Source organism: Bufo bufo, chromosome 2 (assembly GCF_905171765.1).
Source record: "Bufo bufo chromosome 2, aBufBuf1.1, whole genome shotgun sequence".
In the NCBI taxonomy this organism is placed as follows: Eukaryota; Metazoa; Chordata; class Amphibia; order Anura; family Bufonidae; genus Bufo; species Bufo bufo.
This window is the reverse complement of record NC_053390.1, coordinates 770649259-770672336: the sequence shown is the minus strand read 5'-3', so window position 1 is coordinate 770672336 and position 23078 is coordinate 770649259. Positions and strand designations below refer to the sequence as shown.

Genomic DNA, 23078 nt, shown 5'->3' with positions numbered 1-23078 from the left:
AGGAGATATAATGATACTGTATCATCGTCTACAAAAGTCATAAAGCTCGATATAAAATCTCAATATAAAATAAGTCTCCACTATATTATGTAGTTGTCTTCTGGAAATTTTAAAACCGCTGGAATAAAAGATTAAACCTTTGCACCCGAGCTGAGCTGGACTTCTTCTCTTATTGGATCTTATACATTTCCGCATCCAGGTGCGGCGTCCATGCCCAGAGGGTGTCTTTCAGCAGGTGAGAGCTGCCTTACGCTTGATTTACTGATTATGTAGTTACAGTATGTAAATTACAGCAAAAATAGGAATGACCTACAGTATGAGGGTGAGTTTACACATGGGATATGTGGCAGTTTTTTGAGCCAAAGCAAGAACTGGGTTGGAAGGGAATAAAAAAATATAAACTAAACACATTTCCTTTGTTCTGGATTTGGCTCAGAAAACTGCCACAAAAGCCTAGGTGTGAACCCTCCCTAAGAATGGTTCCATATTAGCAAGAAATATGACAAGTAAGGGGGAGTTCACATCACCGTTTCATTTTCTGTACTTCTGGTCCGTCAGAAGAACAGAAAAAAAAAACTGATCCTGTGCACAAGTTATGCAAATTTGGCATCAGTTTGAGCCATTTCCATCCTATATGCAGAAGTTGTTTTTTTCGTCTAAAAAACATTTCTCAGACGGAAGGGGCTCAGGCGGATGCCAAATGGGTACAACGGATGCACAGGATTCTTTTTTTTTTTTTTTTACAGGATCCAATTTGTTTCTTTATTTTTCTGTTCTTCGGACGGATCAGAAGAACGGAAAAATAAAGTGATGTGAACTCAGCCTTATATGAACTGCCGATACTTACCGGTATATCTAAAATATCTGGTAGTAGTATTAAGAGTATTATACCCACAGTATAGCAATGAACTGGAAATTAGTAACATAATAATTTTATATCAATAAAGTTAAAATGTTATTTTGCTATTACTGTATACCACATCTATCTTATATCTATTTAATATAATAATATAATATAAGGCCGAAAAAAGACATTTGTCCATCCAGTTCGGCCTGTTATCTTGCAAGTTGATCCAGAGGAAGGCAAAAAACCCTGTGAGGTAGAGGCCAATTTTCCCCACTTAAAGGGTATGTCCGGGACCAATTATTTTTTTTTTAAAACACGCTTACTCACAATATCTAAATAAAGGTGCCTCCATATATTTTCAACTATTTTCGCCACTTCTATGTGGCTCCAACGGTCCCCCACTCATTGATTATATGTCTGTTTATCTTTCCCTAACTTCCGGCTGTACTGCGCTGTGGGTCCTGGGGCAGCGTGGCATCAGGTGGTTACAGCTGTCTCTCTGCTCTGCTGTAACTCCGCCCCCTCATCAATATTCACCTCCATTCATTCTAAAGCTCCTTGACCGGGGATATCACCCGACTGGAGGGGCGGAGCTTAGTGGGATGATGGCCAGCCGCTGTAACTCCGCCCCTCATCAATATTCACCTCCATTCATTCTAAAGCTCGTTGCCCGGTGACGTCACCGGAATGGAGGGGCGGGGCTTAGCGCGATGTCAGCCAGCCCAGTTACCACCCCTCCATCCACTCTGCATAAATTACTTATGCTGCAAGTGACGTCACCGGGCTCCCTGAGCAGCGGATGAGGAAGCTTTGCTTGCCTGTAAGGGACCCAGTACGTCGATGAGGAGAAGAAAACAGTAACTTCCGGCCAAGAATTTCACAGATGAAAACGGGGCTGCAGAAATCTGTGCCAAAGGTACTACATGCTTGTATGTAATGTGTATGCCACACTTGTTCTATTAGAGCAATGTCCCCAATCCCAGACAACCCCATTTAAGAGGAAAAAAATTCCTTCCCGACTCCAATCAGGCAATCAGATGACTCCCTGGATCAACGACCCCTCTCTAGTAGCTATAGCCTGTAATATTATTACACTCCAGAAATTCATCCAGGCCACTCTTGAATTCTTTTATTGTACTCACCATCGCCACCTCCTCAGGCAGAGAGTTCCATAGTCTCACTGCTCTTACCGTAGAGAATCCTTTTCTATGTTTGTGTACAAACCTTCTTTCCTCCAGACGCAGAGGATGTCCCCTCGTCACAGTCACAGTCCTGGGGATAAATAGATGATGGGAGAGATCTCTGTACTGACCCCTGATATATTTATACATAGTAATTAGATCTCCCCTCAGTCGTCTTTTTTCTAAAGTGAATAACCCTAATGTTGATAATCTTTCAGGGTACTGTAGTTGCCCCATTCCAGTTATTACTTTAGTTGCCCTCCTCTGAACCCTCTCCAGCTCTGCTATGTCTGCCTTGTTCACAGGAGCCCAGAACTGTACACAGTACTCCATGTGTGGTCTGACTAATGATTTGTAAAGTAGTAGGAATATATTCTCATCACGGGCATCTATGCCCCTTCTGATGCAACCCATTATCTTATTGGCCTTGGCAGCAGCTGCCTGACACTGGTTTTTACAGCTTAGTTTACGGTTCACTAAAATTCCTAGATCCTTTTCCATGTCGGTGTTACCGAGTGTTTTACCATTTAGTATGTACGGATGACTTGCATTATTCCTTCCCATGTGCATAACTTTATATTTGTCAGTATTAAACCTCATCTGCCACTTATCTGCCCAAGCCTCTGCCCTAATCTATCCAGATCCCTCTGTAGCAGAATACTGTCCTCTTCAGTGTAAATTACTTTACACAGTTTAGTGTCATCTGCAAAAATGCATATTTTACCGTGCAAGCCTTCTACAAGATCATTAATAAATATATTGAAGAGAATAGGGCCCAATACTGACCCCTGAGGTACCCAACTAGTGACAGTGACCCAATCTGAGTGTGTACCGTTAATAACCACCCTCTGTTTTCTATCATTGAGCCAGTTACTTACCCACTTACAGACGTTTTCTCCCAGTCCGAACATTCTCATTTTATATACTAACCTTTTATGTGGTACAGTGTCAAATGCTTTGGAGAAGTCCAGATATACGACATCCATTGATTCGCCGCTGTCAAGTCTAGAACTTACCTCATCATAGAAACGGATTAAATTAGTTTAACATGACCGATCCCTCATGAAGCCATGCTGATATGGCGTTATTTGCTTATTTTCCTTGATAGCATCTCTTAGAAAACCTTCAAACAGTTTACCTGCGACAGATGTTAAACTTACCGGCCTATACCGTAGTTTCCGGGCTCCGTTTTTGGATCCTTTTTGAATATTGGCACCACATTTGCTATGCGCAAATCCTGTGGAACACTCCCTGTCAGTATAGAGTCCGCAAATATCAAAAATAATGGTCTGGCTATGACATTACTTAATTCTCTTAGGATACGAGGGGGGAGGGGGTTGCCATCCGGTCCTGACGATTTGTCTATTTTAATCTTTTTATGACGCCGCTGTACTTCTTCCTGGGTCAGACAGGACACTTTTAATGGGGAATTTACTTTTACATTCTGCATTCCATCTGGCAGTTTATTTTCTTCAGTGAATACAGTGGAGAGAAAAATATTTAACAGCTTTGCTTTCTCCTCGTCGCTCTCTGCGACTCCCCCTTCATTACTCTGTAAAGGGCCAACACCTTCAGATTTATACTTTTTACCATTTATATAATTGAAGAACATTTTAGGGTTAGTTTTACTCTCTTTGGCAATTAATCTCTCGGTCTCTAGTTTGGCCGCTTTTCTTTTGTTTTTTACATATTCTATTTTTTTCCTTATAGTTTTTCAGTGCTTCCTCGCTATCCTCCTGTTTTAGTGATTTAAATGCTTTCTTTTTGTCATTTACTGCCTTCTTTGCAGTACTATTTATCCACATTTCTTCTTGTTCCTTAACCTTTTATTCCCATAAGGTAAGAACCTCTCACAATTAGATTTTAGGATGTTTTTAAAAATATCCCATTTTGTGGCTGTATTTTTATTTTTGAGGACTTTGTCCCAGTTAGTTAGGCCTATGGTCTCTCTTAGTTGGCTAAATTTAGCTTTTTTGAAGTTTGGTATTTTTGTTCCTCCCTGTAGAAACGCTCTTTTGAATGATAATTGGAAGGTTATTACTTTATGGTCACCATTTCCCAGGTATCCCCCAACCTGCACATCTGTTGTTCTGTCAGGTCTATTGGTTAATACTAAGTCCAGTGTGGCCGTCCCTCTAGTCGGGTCCTGAACCAGTTGGTACAGGTAATTGTCTTTGGTTATTGCCAAGAACCTGTTTCCTTTATGAGATGTACAGGTTTCAGTTTCCCAGTCTATATCTGGGTAGTTGAAGTCCCCCATAATAACCACCTCATTATGATTTGCCGCCTCGTCTATCTCGTTTAGTAGTAGATTTTCTGTGGACTCTGGTATATTAGGTGATTTATAGTAAACTCCTATTAGTAATTTATTGTTGTTTTTAGCTCCATGTATCTCTACCCACAGTGACTCCACATGTTCATGTCCCTCACTTATATCTTCTCGGACTGTGGGCTTTAGACAGGACTTTACATAAAGGCAGACCCCTCCCCCTCTCAGGTTTTGGCGATCCTTTCTAAACAGACTGTAACCCTGTACATTAACTGCCCAGTCATAGCTATCATCCAGCCATGTCTCCGTCATTCCCACTATGTCATAGTCCTCCTCACACATCACTAATTCCAGTTCACCAGTTTTATTAGTCAGGCTTCTGGCATTAGTATACAGCAATATGTATTAGCATTTTTTACCCTACACCTTTCCTTCTGAACTGTTCTAGTCCCTCCTTCCATTCCTCCCACAGTCCCACTACCTTGCCCCCGGTCTCTATATGCACTATCTTCCCCTCCTATAGTGTTATTACCCTCCCCCCCAGTCCCTAGTTTAAACACTCCTCCAACCTTCTAGCCATCTTCTTCCCCAACACAGCTGCCCCTTCCCCATTGAGGTGCAGCCCGTCCCTACGATAGAGCCTGTAGCCGAGAGAGAAGTCAGCCCAGTTCTCCAGGAACCCAAACCCCTCCTTCCTACACCAGTTCTTGAGCCACTTGTTTACCTCCCTAATCTTCTGCTGCCTTTCTTGTGTGGCCCGTGGTACAGGCAGTATTTCGGAAAATACTACCTATGAGGTCCTTGCCCTAATCTTTTGACCTAAATACCTAAAATCTTTTTTAAGGACGCTCCACCTACCTCTAACTTTGTCATTGGTTCCGATATGGACCATGACCACTGGATCTTCTCCAGCCCCTCCCAGTAATCTGTCAACGCAATCCGCGATGTGTTGAACTCGAGTGCCAGGAGGACAACACACCGTTCCATGATCCCGGTCTTTGTGACAGATTGCCTTATCTGTACCGCTAATAAGTCTCCCACTACCAGCACCTGTCTGGCCTGCCCTGCTCTCCTGGTTCCCTGCTTACTGGAGCTGACATTCCCCTGACTGGCAGAGGAAGTGTCCGGCTGCAGCAGTGCTCTCCCTGAAATGACATCCTCCTCATCTGCCAACCTTACAAACTTGTTGGGGTGTGTCAGATCAGGGCTATCCTCCCTGGCACTCTTCCCTCTACCCCTTTTTCTAACCAGGCTACCCAGCTAGCTACCTCACTTTCCTCAGCCTCCTCGCTACCACCCTTCCCCCCCCCCATCTACCCCAAAGAGTGCTTGCTCAGTGAGCAGCAAACTCTTTTCCAAATTATTAACGCGTCTCAGTGTTGAAACTCGCTCGTTTAGATACTCAATTTGAGATTCCAAACAGATAATATGCTCACATTTTGAACAATGATATACATACTCGAACGGCTGTTCTAGGACTGCATACATCAGATGTGCACTGGACTGCGCTGTCAATAATGGAACACATACTAAGTGGGGATTACACAAAGAAAGAGAAAAATACAATATAGTGCAGTAATAAGTATATAACTTACTGTAGTCCCCTCCTAAAGTCCCTGAATCTGAACTCACGTAATCTAAAGTCACACGCTTAATGCAAACACACTTGAAATCAAACACACGAACGCTCACAAACTCGCGTTATTTGCCTGTCTATAACTGGAGCTCTTAAACCAGTCTGCTTTTTTTTCTCCGGATATCTTATCTATCTATCTCATATCTATTTATCTGTCTATCTCTCTGTCTATCTACAGTATCTGTCTGTCAATCATCTATGCTATTATACTACATAGTATATGTATAGTAACAATAACAAAATGACACCAATAATAACTGTAGTATTATTCTGAGATACTATTACAGTAATACCACTTTATATTCCTATTAGTAAAGATTAGCAATACGGTTTGATATAATATTCTGGCCATAGACATAGTAATCTGTTTTAATCAGTAAGTGCCCCTCCTTTTATCTTATATACCGAAATGCTGATAGATAGATAGATAGATAGATAGATAGATAGATAGATATGAGATTAGATAGATATGAGATTAGATAGATAGATATGAGATTAAAAAGATAGATAGATAGATAGATAGATAGATAGATAGATAAATAGCTAATTGATTAAATAAAACATAAAATATATCTTGATGGCTCATAATGTAACATAGAGTATGCATCAGGTCTACAGAACTAAAACCTTTTTGGGTCCTGAAAATACATTAAATTGAAAAACTAGAAACCTTTTGCAAACTGCTTTATGTCCCTGTTATCCAATCAGTTGCACTAAATCTGTACAGCAACATTGTGAGCGCAGTTATTACTGGTGCCTTCAAGGCCAGCAGACCTTAGCAGCCAATTTACACTTTGCAAGAAGAAAACACAACAGCATTTTGTTTTAAATTGTAGTTTATAAATTAGAAAAAAAGTATAGCATCTTAAAAAAATATTCACAAAGCCTTTGGGTAAATGATCTGGCCGAGTGCACAATGTCTATAGGCTGCCTGTCAGGCCTGGTGCTGAAGATGACACCCTTTCTGTGAAACAAACAGTCTACATTTTCTTTCAAAGGAAACTCCCAATGTCTATGTAACAACATCTTCACATTAGATATGAAAATAGGTATTTGTATAGTAGAAAAGTGCTAGGAAATTCAGACATTTCTCAGTAGAGAGGCGAAGAGTAGAATTAGTGGAAAATATTCAAAGGATCCTTTAAACTCATTGGGGTCAGTACGTTGCCCCAGGCAATCATTTAGGGACTGGGTGTCCAGGCCTTTCATCCCTTTTCCACTAGCACCCTTTTTACTGGTTTCCAACCAGCGTAACACCAGTCCATAAAAATATTTGTACCTAAAATTTAGATCTATATATAAAACCTATACAAAGTATGGACAGCATGGATACCATGGACAAGGCCTGCACATGCTGCTCCTCTTAAAGTCAAGTCGTGTCCCTCAGATGAAAGACTTGCTATGAGGTCAGCAGGATGACAGGGGGTAATATTTGGCTCCCCTGTCCTTGGGGGGACAGTAAGGAGAAATAAATGTTTCAGGAACCTTGATGGTGTTAGGGCGTCCCCCCAGTGCAGGCGGCCACTGCAGCTGCAGATAATGTCCAGCCTGGCAGGGCACAGTAGTAGGGGTAGTAGTAGGGAGGCTGAAGAGGCAGTAGGGAGGGTCTCAGAACTTCTCCAGGCTGGTATTGCCTCTGATCGTCCCTGACCAGAACCTTCACAGCCACCTTCTTGGCAGCTGGAGCCGCAGCCAATAAATCTGCTGCCATCTGCCTTCGTTTGGTCTTGTAGCGTCGGTTCTGGAACCAGATTTTCACCTGGGTCTCTGTAAGCTTCAGGGAGGCAGCTAGGTCAGCACGTTCTGGGCCAGACAGGTAACGTTGGTGGTTAAATCGTCTTTCCAACTCGAAGACCTGGGCATGGGAGAAGGCTGCTCGGGATCGCTTCTTCCTCTGCTTGGGGGCCTCCAGGTGGAGCTGATCACATTTGGGGTCTTCATCTGGGGGGCTGGGATCTATGCACAGGCAAAAAAAGAATAAAGACATTAATCAATCGGTAAACGGTAAAAAGAAAGCCAAAGCATCACATTCATGGTAACATTGCCTGATGCTCCCCATAATAATACCACTATAACAATATAATATAGATCATTGGCATGATATATATTTCCTGTAGCTTATGTAGTGCAAGTATATAGTATGCAGTATTGTACAGAGGTTGCCACTATTCCCGTCAGTCCATGTGCCTGATTAACCCTTCAAGGACATGTCAATTCTCCATTTTTGCATTTTCATTTTTCACTCCCTGCATTCCTGGAGCCATAACTTTTACATTTTTCTGTTCACATAAACCAGAGATCAGCAACCTCCGGCACTCAACATGTTCAGAAACTACAACTCCCAGTATGCTTCATTCACTTCTGTGGGAGTTATCAGAACAGCTAAGCATGTTTGCATGCTGGGAGTTGTAGTTTCACAGCAGATGGAGTGCATCCCTGACATATGAGGACTTGTTTTTTGCTAGACAAATTCTACTTTCTAACGGCATCTTTTAATATCGCATACTATGTAGTGAAAAACTGGATAAAAAATCCAAAAAGGGTGGTATTGGAAAAAAAACTATTCTATCACAGTTTTTTGGGTTTTGTTTTTATGACATTCTCAACGCAGTAAAACTGACCTGTGCCCTTCATTCTCCGGGTCAGTACGATTACAGCGATACCACGTTTATTTAGTTTTTTTGTGTTTTTATACTTGAACATTTTTTTTCTTTTCATCATCATATTCTGACGTCCATAACTTATTTACAGGTGAAACTCGAAAGATTTGAATATCGTGCAAAAGTCCATTTATTTCAGTAATGCAACTTAAAACTAGAATTTTGTGAAAAGGTTTAATATTCTAGGCTCAAAGCGTCACACTCTAGTCAGCTAATTAATCCATACCCCCTGAGCAAAGGGTACCTCAAAATTGCGACTTTGGAGTTTTCATAAGCTGTAAGCCATAATCATCCAAATTATAAAAAATAAAGGCTTGAAATATCTCGCTTTGCATGTAATGAGTCTCATATGGTAGTTTCACCCTTTAAGTTGAATTACTGAAATAAATGAACTTTGCACCATATTCTAATTTTTCGAGTCGATCTGTACTTTTCATTGATACCATTTTAGGGTGTGTGTGACTTTTTGATAACTTTCTATTCCATTTTTTTGGGAGGTAAAGTGACAAAACAAATTGTGAAATCAGCCATTTAGATTTTTTTTTTCTGTCACGCTGTTCGTTGTATGGGATAAATAGTGCAGGTATTTTGGGACACAGCAATGCCTGTGATGTTGATAGTTTTTTTTTATTGTATATTTATTTTTTATTATGGGGAATGGGGGTGACTTGAAGATAGATATATATATATATATATATATATATATATATATATATATATATATATTTATTTATTTAAATAAAAAAATAAAAAATAATTATATATATATTTATAATAGATAGATTTTTTTTTTTTTATTGTATATTTATTTTTTATTATGGGGAATGGGGGTGACTTGAAGATATATATATATATATATATATATATATATATATATATATTTATTTAAATAAAAAAATAAAAAATAATTATATATATATTTATAATAGATAGATTTTTTTTTTTTTTACTTTTTTTTTACTTTTTTTCACGCTTTTTAAAAGTTCCCCTAGGGAACTTGAACATACAATCATCAGATCACTTCTTTCATAGTTTTCAATGAATTAGCATTGGAGTCTATTTGCTGTGTTCCTGTGGTGCCCCACAGGCAGGGCCTCCATAGGAACACAGCTCTGGCAGCCTTGGATCCTTCAGAGGGACCGAGCCTTCCACAGGGGGCCGTTGGGGTAGCTGTTCCAGCCCATGGAGCATAGCGCTCCTAGGTATTCAGAGCTCAGATGTCATGGTCACATTTGACCACGGCATTTGAGGGGTTAAACGTCTGCGATTGGTGATGTGCGAAACGGTAAGCACTCAGTGGTCCAGAGCAGGCGCCATCTTTAAAGAGACGACATCCACGCTACATGCAGTACAAGGTTGTGTTTTTTGTTGCGGATTATGCTGTGAATTTTGGGTGTGATTAATGTTGCAGATTTCTGTGTAGGTTACATCTCCATTGAAAGGAGTGTCCGTTTTTTGGGCATTTTTTTGCAGACCGTATGCGAAACCATTAATTTCAATGGGTCGGCAAAAAAAAAAACTGAAGTTACTCTGTGTGCGTTCCGTTTCCGTATGTCCGTATTTCCGTTACGCAAAAAAAATAGAACATGTCCTATTATTGTCCGCATTACGGACAAGAACAGGACTGTTCTATTAGGGGCCAGCTGTTCCGTTCTACAAAATATGGAATGCACACGGACGTCATCCCTATTTTTTGCGGGTCCGTTTTTTTTACGGACTGCAAAATACATACGGTCATGTGCATGAGCCCTAACTCACAGACAATTTCCCCATCCCACACACTGGGTCAATTTCATAGGAAGCCAATTAACCGATCAGTATGTTTTGCAGTGTGGGAGGAACCAGAGTACTCATAGGAAACCCCCGCAAACATAGGGAGAACATACAAACTCCATGCAAATGGTGTCCTCGGTCACCAGTGCCTCCACGCTGCAATAACATTATAACATTATGATGCTATATGAAAGCATTCTCCACTATATAAGAGTACTATATTATTATAACACCTTATGCCATTATATGCTTCTACACATGTTACCATCATGTATCATTCACCATTATTGTATGCAGCCACTTATAACATAGCAATACCATTACATGCTGCATTTATCAGGCAGTGAAACCTCTTTGAGACAACCACCCAAAATTGCATTTAAAAAATGCTCTTCCAAAGGGGTGGGCCCCCTAAAGAAGTGGCCAGTATGCATAGGACTCAATGGAGCTGAAAACAGAGGAAATCTCGTCTAGATACAGGGGCGGTCTTCTCAAAGTGGCGGGTGGCATTTGGGAGAGGCATCACTGCTAGAGATGCAGGAGCTGGCCTAGCAGTTCATCATTCACTGACCACCGCTATTGTTAGGACCCTTTCACGTTTCCCTTCGGTTCCGTGCAGAAATGCCAGGGGGGAATTAAAGCCAGAATTGATCCCATAGTTTTCTATAGGATACATCACTAGTGTTGAGCACGAATATTCGAATAGCAAATTTTTATCGCGAATATCGCCACTTCGAGAATTCGCGAATATTTAGAATACAGTGCCATATATTCGTTATATCGAATATTCTGCATTTTTTTTCCATCTGAACACATGATTCCTCTCCGCTTCTTGCTTGTGGGCCAATGAGAAGGATGCAATGTCAAGTTCACAACAATACTTAGTACTTAGTGCACCAATCAGTAATCTGTAGTCAGACCTGCTAAAATGTGTGCGAAAAAATATTCGAATCACTGCCGATTAGCGCAATCATGAATATATTGGAGCACTTGACTCTATCTGCATATAAAGCTATTCTATTGTTCTGCCGTGCCAACCATTTTCTCCAGTCTCAGGAAACTTATACCAGCTTCAAAAATGTAGCCAAAGTGACCCACGCCGGTATTTCGCTTTATGAATTCGCGATTTTTACATTGCCGATTTTTCGCATTCAATAAAATAATCTCTAATTCTCAAAATTTGCAAATATATGACGATTATTCTACAAAATATTCGTGAAATATCGCGAATTCGAATAAAGCCCCTGCCGCTCATCACTATAGATCACATACATCCGATGCATCCTGGGTTTTTCTGTCCGATACCATGAGTTTACAGACACCGGACCTGAGCACTGAATTGCACATTCACTAATGTATATCATTTGTGTCCAGCTCTGCAAAAAAAGAAATGGCCGCACACAACGAATACATGTGCCCCCGGCCTTACAGTACACACGGCTAGGATTGTAGGCTAACATGACCGTCACATACTTCTATTATTCTGTGCTATCCATAACTGTACCAAAAGATACCATCATTATTACATTCTAGCTAAATCCCAGTTATTACATGTCAACTGTAATACCACTACACTCTACTATTTTATGGGGATATAATAAATATTTTCTGCACATGTCAATCTGGTTGCCAAGTGTATGAGTGCTCGCTCATTACTCTATTACTACATTTGCCTTTTAAGAGAGGGTGGGGTGATTCCCTCTATATGAGCTTGCAGCACCATACCTTAACTACTTGCTAGTGAGCCACCACAACCTACCACTATTTTTTATAATAACTCCACATAACAGTATTACATGTTGGATAGAATAATACCACTACATAACATTATTAAATAGTAGATATAATAAAACAAGTACATAATAGTGGTACATGCTAGCTATTATAATACCACTACATAATATTATTACATGTTAGCTATAATGATATCACTATATACCATTATTAAACAACTACATAACAGTATCGCATGCTGGCTATAATAGTAACAATAGTAACAATAGTAAATGGTAGCTATAATAGTAACACTACATGACAATAGTAAATGGTAGCTATAATGATGCCATTACATGACATTATTAACCTGAAGCTATAATAAAACAACTACATAATAGTATGACATGCTAGCTATAATAATACTACTACATGTTATTAAATGGTAGCTATAATGATACAATTGCATAACATTATTACATGATGCCTCTACATAATAATATACCAGCAGGTAACATTATTATAGGGTGGCTCTAATAATACCTCTGCATTCTGCCATCTGTAAATGCTGCCTTTCACAATCCCTCTATGTGCTACCATACTTACATCGTGGCTCTAATATCAGCACTGCATCATGTAATACCCTACATACTGTCCTAATTATATATTCCTATACCATTACCATGTTAACCTATTGTTCATACTCAAATAATACCTCTGCATGCTACCAAAATGACATGGGGACTATAATATTGCCTCTAGGACATATGCTGTTTCTAATGATACACCACTGATTATTACCAGGAATAAGCTATAATAATACTACTGACTATATATAAAGGCTAGCATCAGACCACTTCATGGTGCAATTACAAGCTACCCTGAAAAATAGCAATGCATTAAAAACCATTGCTTGCTAAGAATTATACATATGAAATAATACCATCATATTGCTCCGTTATTAGCTTCTGTTTATAGTATTATATATATATATATATATATAACAGCTCTTTATAGTATTATTATGTCAGGAGAGCCATGATCAGGGCAGTGATATGTTTTATGTGTATGGTGTATACATGGTAAAAAGGGCTGGTGTAGTGCACAATGCAGTATATCAGGTATAGGCATCATTCCCAGTGCTAGGAGGGGTAATGGTAGCATTTCTAGGTATTACACATGACAGCAGTGATGGGACAGAGGCTGGTGGAGGATCATTACTGACTGCACCGAGCCCAGCACAGGGGTCACAAGTTAATTCTGGGGGCAGAAGTTAATTTTTCAGTGGGGAGAGGGGGCATGAGGTTATCCTCCAGTCACTATGTATCTATAGATCACTGCTACATGCTGCTAGATAGATAGATAGATAGATAGATAGATAGATAGATAGATAGATAGATAGATAGATAGATAGATAGATAGATATGAGAGAGATAGATAGATATGAGAGAGATAGATAGATAGATAGATAGATAGATAGATAGATAGATAGATAGATAGATAGATATGAGAGAGATAGATAGATAGATAGATAGATAGATAGATATGAGATAGATAGATAGATAGATAGATAGATAGATATGAGATAGATAGATAGATAGATAGATAGATAGATAGATAGATAGATAGATAGACAGACAGATAGACAGATAGATAGATAGATAGATAGATAGATAGATAGATAGATAGATAGACAGACAGATAGACAGATAGATAATGTACCTGCTATTTAATTGAAAAAAGAAAGAAAGTAAGTTAATATCATCTCGCACTTCTACAGTATTTTTACATGATACTGGAAAGCGTAAGTGCTTCTAAGAATAAAAATCTACAAAATTCTATTTCATTACAGTCTGTGCAAAAAAGTCGTTTTCATTATCTTTTTATACATACGGTAGATAGACAGACAGATAGATAGATAGATAGATAGATAGACAGACAGACAGACAGACAGATAGATAGATAGATAGATAGATAGATAGATAGATAGATAGATAGATAGATAGATAGATAGATATGATATAGATAGATAGATAGATAGATGAAATGCACTGGAGGCGAGGTTAACTCCAGGCCTTGCATTTCATGAGTTTTGCTTTTTCACTTTATACAGAAATGTAGGGAAATATCCACATTCTGCAAATGTACAATTTCCGCCCTCCCTTATAACACACATATAAGGACACAAGGTGACATCTTCCACGATTTGAAAATACACATGCTACCGATTACTCCATTGATCTGCTTTGTAGTGGTGATAATATTAATAACTGTCTTAATATACATCACATACATAAACTAGTTCATCTTTTATTAGCATACAATTTTGCAGAGAACATTCATTATAATTGATGCAGATAATAATCGCACATTATATACACAAATTATACAAAAACACACACATTACACACACACAATACACATATTATACACATTACACACATTACACACATTATACACATACATACACATATTATACATATTATACACACACATATTATACACACATTATACACATTACACACACACATTATACACATATTATACACATTACACACACACACATTATACACATATTATACATATTATACACACACATATTATACACATTACACACATTATACACATTACACACATTATACACATACACATTATACACACACATTATACACACACACACATTACACACATTATACACACACACACATTATACACACACACACCTTTTTGGGGCTCCTCCCTGTTGCCCAGAACCACTCCCCAGATCCCCCAGTGACACAGGTGACAGAGCTGGTGACACATGACATGCGGAGACCCCACTTCCCCGTCCTCGTTGTTGCTACATAATGATAGTTTTCAGTGTCGGTAAATTACACAAATTGAGGAAATTCCACTAATTATATTATAAAGAGAATTCTGCCAATGAAGCTCTTTTGGGATCTGCTGCAGGACGGGCACAGGCAGGGATATTCTGTATCTACACAGATTTCTATTTGTAAATTCCCCAAAAAACGTCAAACGTTTAAAAAAAATTGATTAATAAATGATCAATGTCTCTATCCATCTGTATATCCATCATCTGCCTCGTGTGGTGTCTGCCATCTGCGTATTATCTATATCTATTTCTTAAACATCATTAATATAATCTGTGTACACAAGGCAATTATATACGAATCAAAATGAAAATCTATACAGTATGTAAAGTGTAAACTGTCAAACCCACACCTATTTATTACACATGTATGTCATATATATATATATATTGTACATATATGCATACACATGATACACACTATGTATGTATAAATATTCCATTGTATATATGATATATGCACTGTGTTTATATAAATGAATAAAATGTAAATTAAACTAATTATTATATATTTATGTATTTTATATGCGATACATATGCATATTGTACATAAAAACATAAACGATAGACATATAGTTGTAGGTATGGAATAAAGTCTGTAGTTGCAGGGTGTCTGGTCAGTAGTTTTGATGTATGTACGTTTACATTGTGTATAGGTTGTGTGCACTGGATAGATGGTATATATAGGTGGTGTATACTGTGTACATGATATATATATATATATATATATATATATATATGTGTGTGTGTGTGTGTGTATTCTGTGTACATCGTGTATTGATGTGGTGTATAGTGTGCACATTGTGTGTATAGGTGGTGTATACTGTGTGCATGAGATATATATATATATATATGTGTGTGTGTGTGTGTATAGTGTGCACATTGTGTATATAGGTTGTGTACAGTGTGCACATTGTGTATATAGGTTGTGTACAGTGTGCACATTGTGTATATATGTAATGTATAGTGTGCACATTGTGTATATAGATGTGTATAGTGTGCACATTGTGTATACATGTGTATATAGATGTGTATAGTGTGCACATTGTATATATAGGTTGTGTACAGTGTGCACATTGTGTATATATGTAATGTATAGTGTGCACATTGTGTATATAGATGTGTATAGTGTGCACATTGTGTATATATGTAATGTATAGTGTGCACATTGTGTATATAGATGTGTATAGTGTGCACATTGTGTATATATGTAATGTATAGTGTGCACATTGTGTATATAGATGTGTATAGTGTGCACATTGTGTATATAGATGTGTATAGTGTGCACATTGTGTATATAGATGTGTATAGTGTGCACATTGTGTATATAGATGTGTATAGTGTGCACATTGTGTATATAGGTTGTGTATAGTGTGCACATTGTGTATATATGTAATGTATAGTGTGCACATTGTGTATATAGGTTGTGTATAGTGTGCACATTGTGTATATAGGTTGTGTATAGTGTGCACATTGTGTATATAGATGTGTATAGTGTGCACATTGTGTATATATGTAATGTATAGTGTGCACATTGTGTATATAGGTTGTGTATAGTGTGCACATTGTGTATATAGATGTGTATAGTGTGCACATTGTGTATATAGATGTGTATAGTGTGCACATTGTGTATATAGATGTGTATAGTGTGCACATTGTGTATATAGATGTGTATAGTGTGCACATTGTGTATATAGATGTGTATAGTGTGCACATTGTGTATATAGATGTGTATAGTGTGCACATTGTGTATATACAGTAGGTTGTGTATACTGTGATGTGACAGTGTGTCCCTGTACGACCCGTACCTGATCCGCTGGCCGCCATCTCACAGTCACTACAGCCCGGGGTTTCCTCCTCTTCCTCCTCCTTGGGTCTCCCCTCCAGCGGCCTCTGGCTTTTCCTCATCCGGGGTCCCTCCATCATGTCCCCCTCTCCGGTCCTTCCAGCCTCCCCCTCCTCACTGAGGGCAGAGTCTGAGTCCCATCCAGCCTGCTCCCTTCCTGCCAGGACCCCCTGAGCCCCTGGAGATGCCAGTCCTTCTGCCCCCACCTCCCCAAAGAGCCTCCAGCAGCAGGAGGGATGGGGGGTGGTTGTGGGGCCACAGGCGGCGGTGGGGAGCAGGCGCCCCAGCCTGGGGAAGGACACCCCGCGTTCCTCCTTTTTGTTAAGGATGGCCTGGATGGAAAAGGGGGTTAAGGAACTGGAGCTGCGCAAAGCCATTTGGACGGGATCTGGAGGCTGGATCTCCACAGATTGTAAGGGTGATCACTGGAGGTGAGATCCCATGCACCTTGAGATCATCACCAGGTATCTCCAAAGCTGAAGTGGCCTCCTGCACCACCACAGTCTGCTAGTCAACAATGGAGCAGATCCCAGTCTTCATGTAGGGAATGTCACCACCTCCAGTCTTCTGCTTGTGATCCAGGCAGTGGTCTGCAGCAGCCCCTCCTCAGGTAGCTGAGGGACCTCACCTTCCAAGCTTCAGCCCCAGCCAAGCTGCCGATCTGTGAGAAGCTCCTCCTGTGGTCACTTGGTGCTCCTCAGGGCGTCTGGAGTTGTGTGCATCTCAGGAGAAGGTCTCTTCTTCTTGTACTGCAGCTCCACTGCACTCTAGGTGCTCCCCATCCTCCAGGCTGAGATGTTGGGGTGTCCTCTCCGTGGCTCTCTGCTCTTCTCCCGACTCTGGAAGCTGCTGTCTCTTTCTCTCCTCAGTCTTGCACTTTTCCTGCTCTCTTCCTTGCTCTCTCATTCCTCACCTGTGAGTGACAGCTGGGAATCGGACGATCTCATAGGCTGGCTCCAGCGACAGGGCGCCCTCTGATTGGCTGAGACCAGGGCTGGGAATGTTGACCTTGTGCTGGGACTGGGAATAATGTTAACCCTTAGACCTCTCAGCAGGACTTGCGTCTTCTGTAGTCGGGGGAGGACTTCTTCTGAGGAGAGAAAGTTCTTCAGCAGAAGACAAGTAATGGAGGACAATGCCTGCCCTAAAGTAACAATAAGAACTTATTGCTCACCAGATCTCCAGAAACTCATCAGAAGAAGAACTGAATGTATCTTGTGGTATCTGCATTATCATCTGAGAAATACATCTGTGAGTGATAATTACAGTTATTATGACTGTCCTTGTATCTGTGAACGCGTATTAATAACAGAAGTTTACAATATTTTATTTCTCACTTTCATTTCCTATAATGTTAATATAAAAATAAAAATAAATAAAATCATGGTCCAGGTCAGTACCATCTGACCATTGCCAAGTGCTTGAACCCTGTCTTTATGTTTGTTTATTATTATTATTATTATTATTATTATTTAGCTTTTATTTATTTATTTTTACTCTTAACCATATAAGATATATATGTGACTATTGGGCTCCCAGGCCGATACACGGGGGTTATCTGCGGACAGTGACATCTCCGTGTAGTGAGGAGGCGGCTGTACCGGAGAAGAGTCAGCTCCGCGGCTCCGCTCACATTCTCTGTCCACAACATTTCTCCTCCACATATTTATCTCCATAATTCTGACGTCTCCTAAAAGTGTTAAAAACACTGATTTCATAGAATCCTAGAAACTAAGTGCATTGAGTATATATATATATGTAGATAGCTTAGAGAAGAGAAAACGTATTTCTACACAGAACGCAAAGAATTTAAGAATAAATCAGGACGATCCAACCAAGTGCGTGTATACAGATATCTCCCTATACCAAATATATGTGTGTCCTGTATATTACTGCAAATATAGTAACTTACATATACAGATAATAGGAATAACATAGAAATAGATAAGAGATGGATAGATAAATACAACATACCTAGAAATTAAGATAGATGGATAGATAGATAAATAGATACATGATAGATAAATATGAGATAGATTAATAAGATAATTCTTACTTTAATTTCTCTTGAATTCCTTATGAAAAAAGAATTTATATTTTATGCTAGCTTGCATATACCTGTGTATGACCTAGACTGCTCATTTATGTCATCTATATACATATCTATCTATCTTCTATTTATCTATCATCTATCTATTTTCTATCTATCTATCTATCTATCTATCTATCTATCTATCTATCTATCTATCTATGTATCTATCTATCTATCTATCTATCTATCTATGTATCTATCTATCTATCTATCTATCTATCTATCTATCTATCCATCTATTCCATATCTATTTATCAAATATCTATAACATTTCTATCTATATCTATCTATCTATCTATCTATCTATCTATCTATCTATCTATCTATCTCATATCTATCTATCCTATTATCTATCTATCTATCTATCTATCTATCTATCTATCTCATATCTATCTATCTATCTATCTATCTATCTATCTATCTATCTGTCTGTCTGTCTGTCTGTCTGTCTATCTATCTATCTATCTATCTATCTATCTATCTATCTATCTCTCATATCTATTATCTATCTATCTATCTATCTATCTATCTATCTATCTATCTATCTATTATCTATCTATCTATCTCTCATATCTATTATCTATCTATCTATCTATCTATCTATCTATCTATCTATCTATCTATCCTATCTATTATCTATCTATCTATCTATCTATCTATCTATCTATCTATCTCCTATCTATCTATCTATCTATCTATCTATCTATCTATCTATCTATCTATCTATCTATCTATCTATCTCATATCTATCTATCTATCTATCTCATATCTATCTATCTATCTATCTATCTATCTATCTATCTATCTATCTATCTATCTATCTATCTAATATCTATCTTTTATCTATTACAGATTCATACCCTGACTATTGTGTGTTTAGTCCAGGCAGGGCCCGCAGAATGTGTGATGGATCAGATAATGGCCCCAGGTGCAGGTAGAGGGACAATAGCAGCTTCTGTGTGGACCTCTTGTGTTTGGCTGCAGGGTTAGGAGGATATGCCTGGTTTAACAGCCTCATCCATAATCACTCTGTAAAAATACAGTCTGACAATAAGATAAACTCTCCTATAATGGGGGCACAGTCCCACCAAGTGGCATTGTGTTAACACCACTAGAAGTGAGCTGTCCATGAATAAGAGCAGAGAATGACACATGAGGGGGCTCTGAGGCTTCCTGAGATCTGGCACACAAGTTGGGTGGTCTATGTTTATTTCAACAGCCTTCAGTAGACCCCTTCCTCACCTCCCTGTGCAAGTGCCTGGAGCAGCCTGTCCTGCTGAGATCCTCTTCTCACAGCTCCCTCTCATCCCCCAGGAGAAGAAAATCTCCACATAGTCAGGGAGGTGAGTTTATTTTTCACCCCACCAAGAAGTTAATGTATAGGCCAAGATCAATACAGCTCTGAATTTGTGAACAAGGAGCAGCCAGGTAGTTTTCCAGCCTCCCTGCCAAGGAAGAAACCCCACAGAATCCTGGAGTAATGCAAGGGTTCTTCCTCATATATCTCATAGGCTTTCTGGAAAGGGAGCTCCCCACAGTCCACCATGTAAAGTGCAGAAGTGGGGATTTATTACTTCTGCTATACTACTGCTCATACTGGATGCCATATTTAATAGGACCCCCAACATATCTGCTGGCAACAGGAAGAGTGCTGCTCCCTTGCATCCAGCAGAAGAGCTCATGGCTTTCAAGCTGCAGACAGACAGCTAGTCTATTAGGCTGTGTTCACACAGGGAATTCATATATGTGTATGGGGTGGTTTCTGATGCATGTGCATGGATATCTGTAGTCTCTTCCATGTTAAAGGGACAATTATGAAAATGTCTGCAACAAATGTGCCCTGTGTACCCACAGTATTAAAGACTTTCGGCTGTGTGGCATCCTGTGCCCATACTACTGGAATGTATTGGGAGTGGCACAAGCTTCAATGGCAGAATCTGTCATGGAAGTGTTTTTATTTGTTTATTTATTTATTTATTTATTTATTTGTAAACAAGGTGGATACATGTACAGTGTAATGTGTGCATTTTATTCTATACACCAATATAATTATTATACACAAACTTCAGTACAGAAGAAATCTAAAAATAAAGATGTGAGATAGATTTATACACTAGATGGGTGGATAGATAGATATGAGATAAATAGATAGATATGAGATCAATATTAGATAGATTAATAAATGGATGGATAGATAGACATGAGATAGATATTACATATGAAGAGAGCAAGCTAGCTTCAAAGAAGCAAGTTGTTATGAGAAACTCCCATTTATCATCTACCCATTGGCTAGAATACCCCTTTAAGTGGTGTTTTCCCATGCCATTTTAGTAGAGGCATAACTATAATTTATAGGGCCCCGTAGCAAAATAGGATGGGGTCCCAACTACCTAGTGTAAGAGAATTAAAACCGCAGCATAAATGGCAATAATTAATGTTATGTATAATAGCATCCTATATCTGGAAACCCACCCATAGCAAAAAGCCACTATATTGTTATTCCTCACAAAAAGGTACAACGTTCCTGCACCTGATTGGGCCCCCACAACCTTTGGGCCCCATAGCAAGTGCCATGGCTGCCCCTGTGCTTTAGGCAGAACATGGAGGAGGGCTGCTAGCAATATGCCAATAAGTATAATCTCTCTAGTGGATCATGGGTGCTTTCCCTGGATGATATGTATGAACATAGTGGTATCTTTAACCCTTTCATGACCAGAAGATTTGGTCCTAAATTACTAGACAGTTTAGTAATTTTAAGGGCCCTGACTTTTTTATTTGTTTTTATTTTTGCAACCCTAGGGCTCATGCACACGACCGTATGGCTTTTTCTGTGTTTTGCGGTCCAGTTTTTACGGATCCGTTGTTCCGTTTTTTGTTTTCGTTGTGTTTCTGTTTCCTTTCCGTTTTTCCGTATGCCATATACATTATACAGTAATTACATAGAAAAAATTGGGCTAGGCATAAAATTTTCAATAGATGGTTCAGCAAAAACGGAACAGATACGGAAGACATACGGATGCATTTCCGCATGTGTTCCGTTTTTTTTGCTGACCTATTGACTTGAATGGAGCCAAGCACCGTGATTTGCGGACAAGAATAGGACATGTTTTATCTTTTCACGGTACGGAAATACGGAAATACTGAAACGGAATGCACACTGAGAAACTTCAGGTTTTTTTGCTGAACGATTGAAATGAATGGTTCAGTATATGTACCGCATACTGAACTACAAAAACGGCCAGTATACTGAACGCAAAATACTGTCGTGTGCATGAGCCCTTAGGACTGTTCACACATTTCTAGAATTTTGTTTCCTTTTTTACCTTTATTAGGAGTCACCAAAGATCACTGTGTAGCGTTGAACGAGGTCACGTTGCGTTCTGAAGTTGTCGTGACCATGACCCAAAAGTTGCTGTGGAGCCCTAGCTTTATAGATGATCAGTATTCAAATTTGCAGTCATACAAAAATAAAGTTTTCTGTGTTTTTTTTTAGGTATTTTGATACATAATATGTATAGTCTGGGGTGAACAGGGCGGTTATGACAGTGGTTTGTGTAGGTGAAGGCGTGTTTTTTTTCTTTACTATATATATATATTACGTCTTCATCCGATTTTGACTATGTACCACCACAGTGGTGTCGGAATAATTTATTTTCCCAGGTTTTCTGCAATTAGACTGGCACTGGGTCAGTGAAGTTGCTTTCGTATTTGCTGGTAGGCATTAAACTATAGGGTTTTTTCAGGATTAGGATAGGCTTTATTCCCCCTAGTAACAGCGCCACTCTTGTCCATTGGCTGTAGCTGGTATTGCAGCTCATTCTCATTCAAGTAAAGGGGTTTATTGGGGCTATGATATATGGAAAGGATTGCACAACTGGTATAATATTTTGCATTGCTTGTTCAATTTGTTTTCTGTTGACTACAATGTGGAAAGACACCAGATTGTCTCTGTGGATCCCTCCAAAATCCCCCAGGATCTGCTGATGGCAGTAAATGAACATATTTTCACTGTATCTCATGGCTAGACTGTGGCCGTTAGGGCATGCTGGGAGTAGTAGTTTTGCAACAGCCAGAGAGTGTTATAAATAAAAATGTAATAAAATGAATCATCTTGCTAGTCACTCTAGATTCACAAAAAATGAATAGTGTACAGTGCACCCTAAATCCCTGCGTACCCCAACTAATAGAC

At 39.1% G+C, this 23078-nt stretch overlaps 1 protein-coding gene across 1 annotated transcript; it reads right to left on the bottom strand.

Annotated features, from left to right (window-relative positions):
• Window positions 1-6808: 6808 nt before the first annotated feature.
• Window positions 6809-17645, bottom strand: NKX3-2 (NK3 homeobox 2). Its single transcript, XM_040420564.1, has 2 exons — window positions 16760-17645; window positions 6809-7889 (listed from the first exon to the last, which is right to left on the bottom strand). The coding sequence occupies exons 1-2, from the start codon at window positions 17172-17174 to the stop codon at window positions 7429-7431; spliced, it is 876 nt and encodes a 291-aa protein (XP_040276498.1). The 5' UTR covers window positions 17175-17645; the 3' UTR covers window positions 6809-7428.
• Window positions 17646-23078: the final 5433 nt, after the last annotated feature.

Excerpts from the sequence above, each read along its gene's own strand:
- NKX3-2 (XM_040420564.1), bottom strand. The coding sequence starts at position 17,174 with ATGGCTTTGCGCAGCTCCAGTTCCTTAACCCCCTTTTCCATCCAGGCC. Across the intron at positions 7,890-16,759 it reads GATGGCGGCCAGCGGATCAG|ATCCCAGCCCCCCAGATGAA; the intron begins GTACGGGTCGTA and ends GCCTGTGCATAG.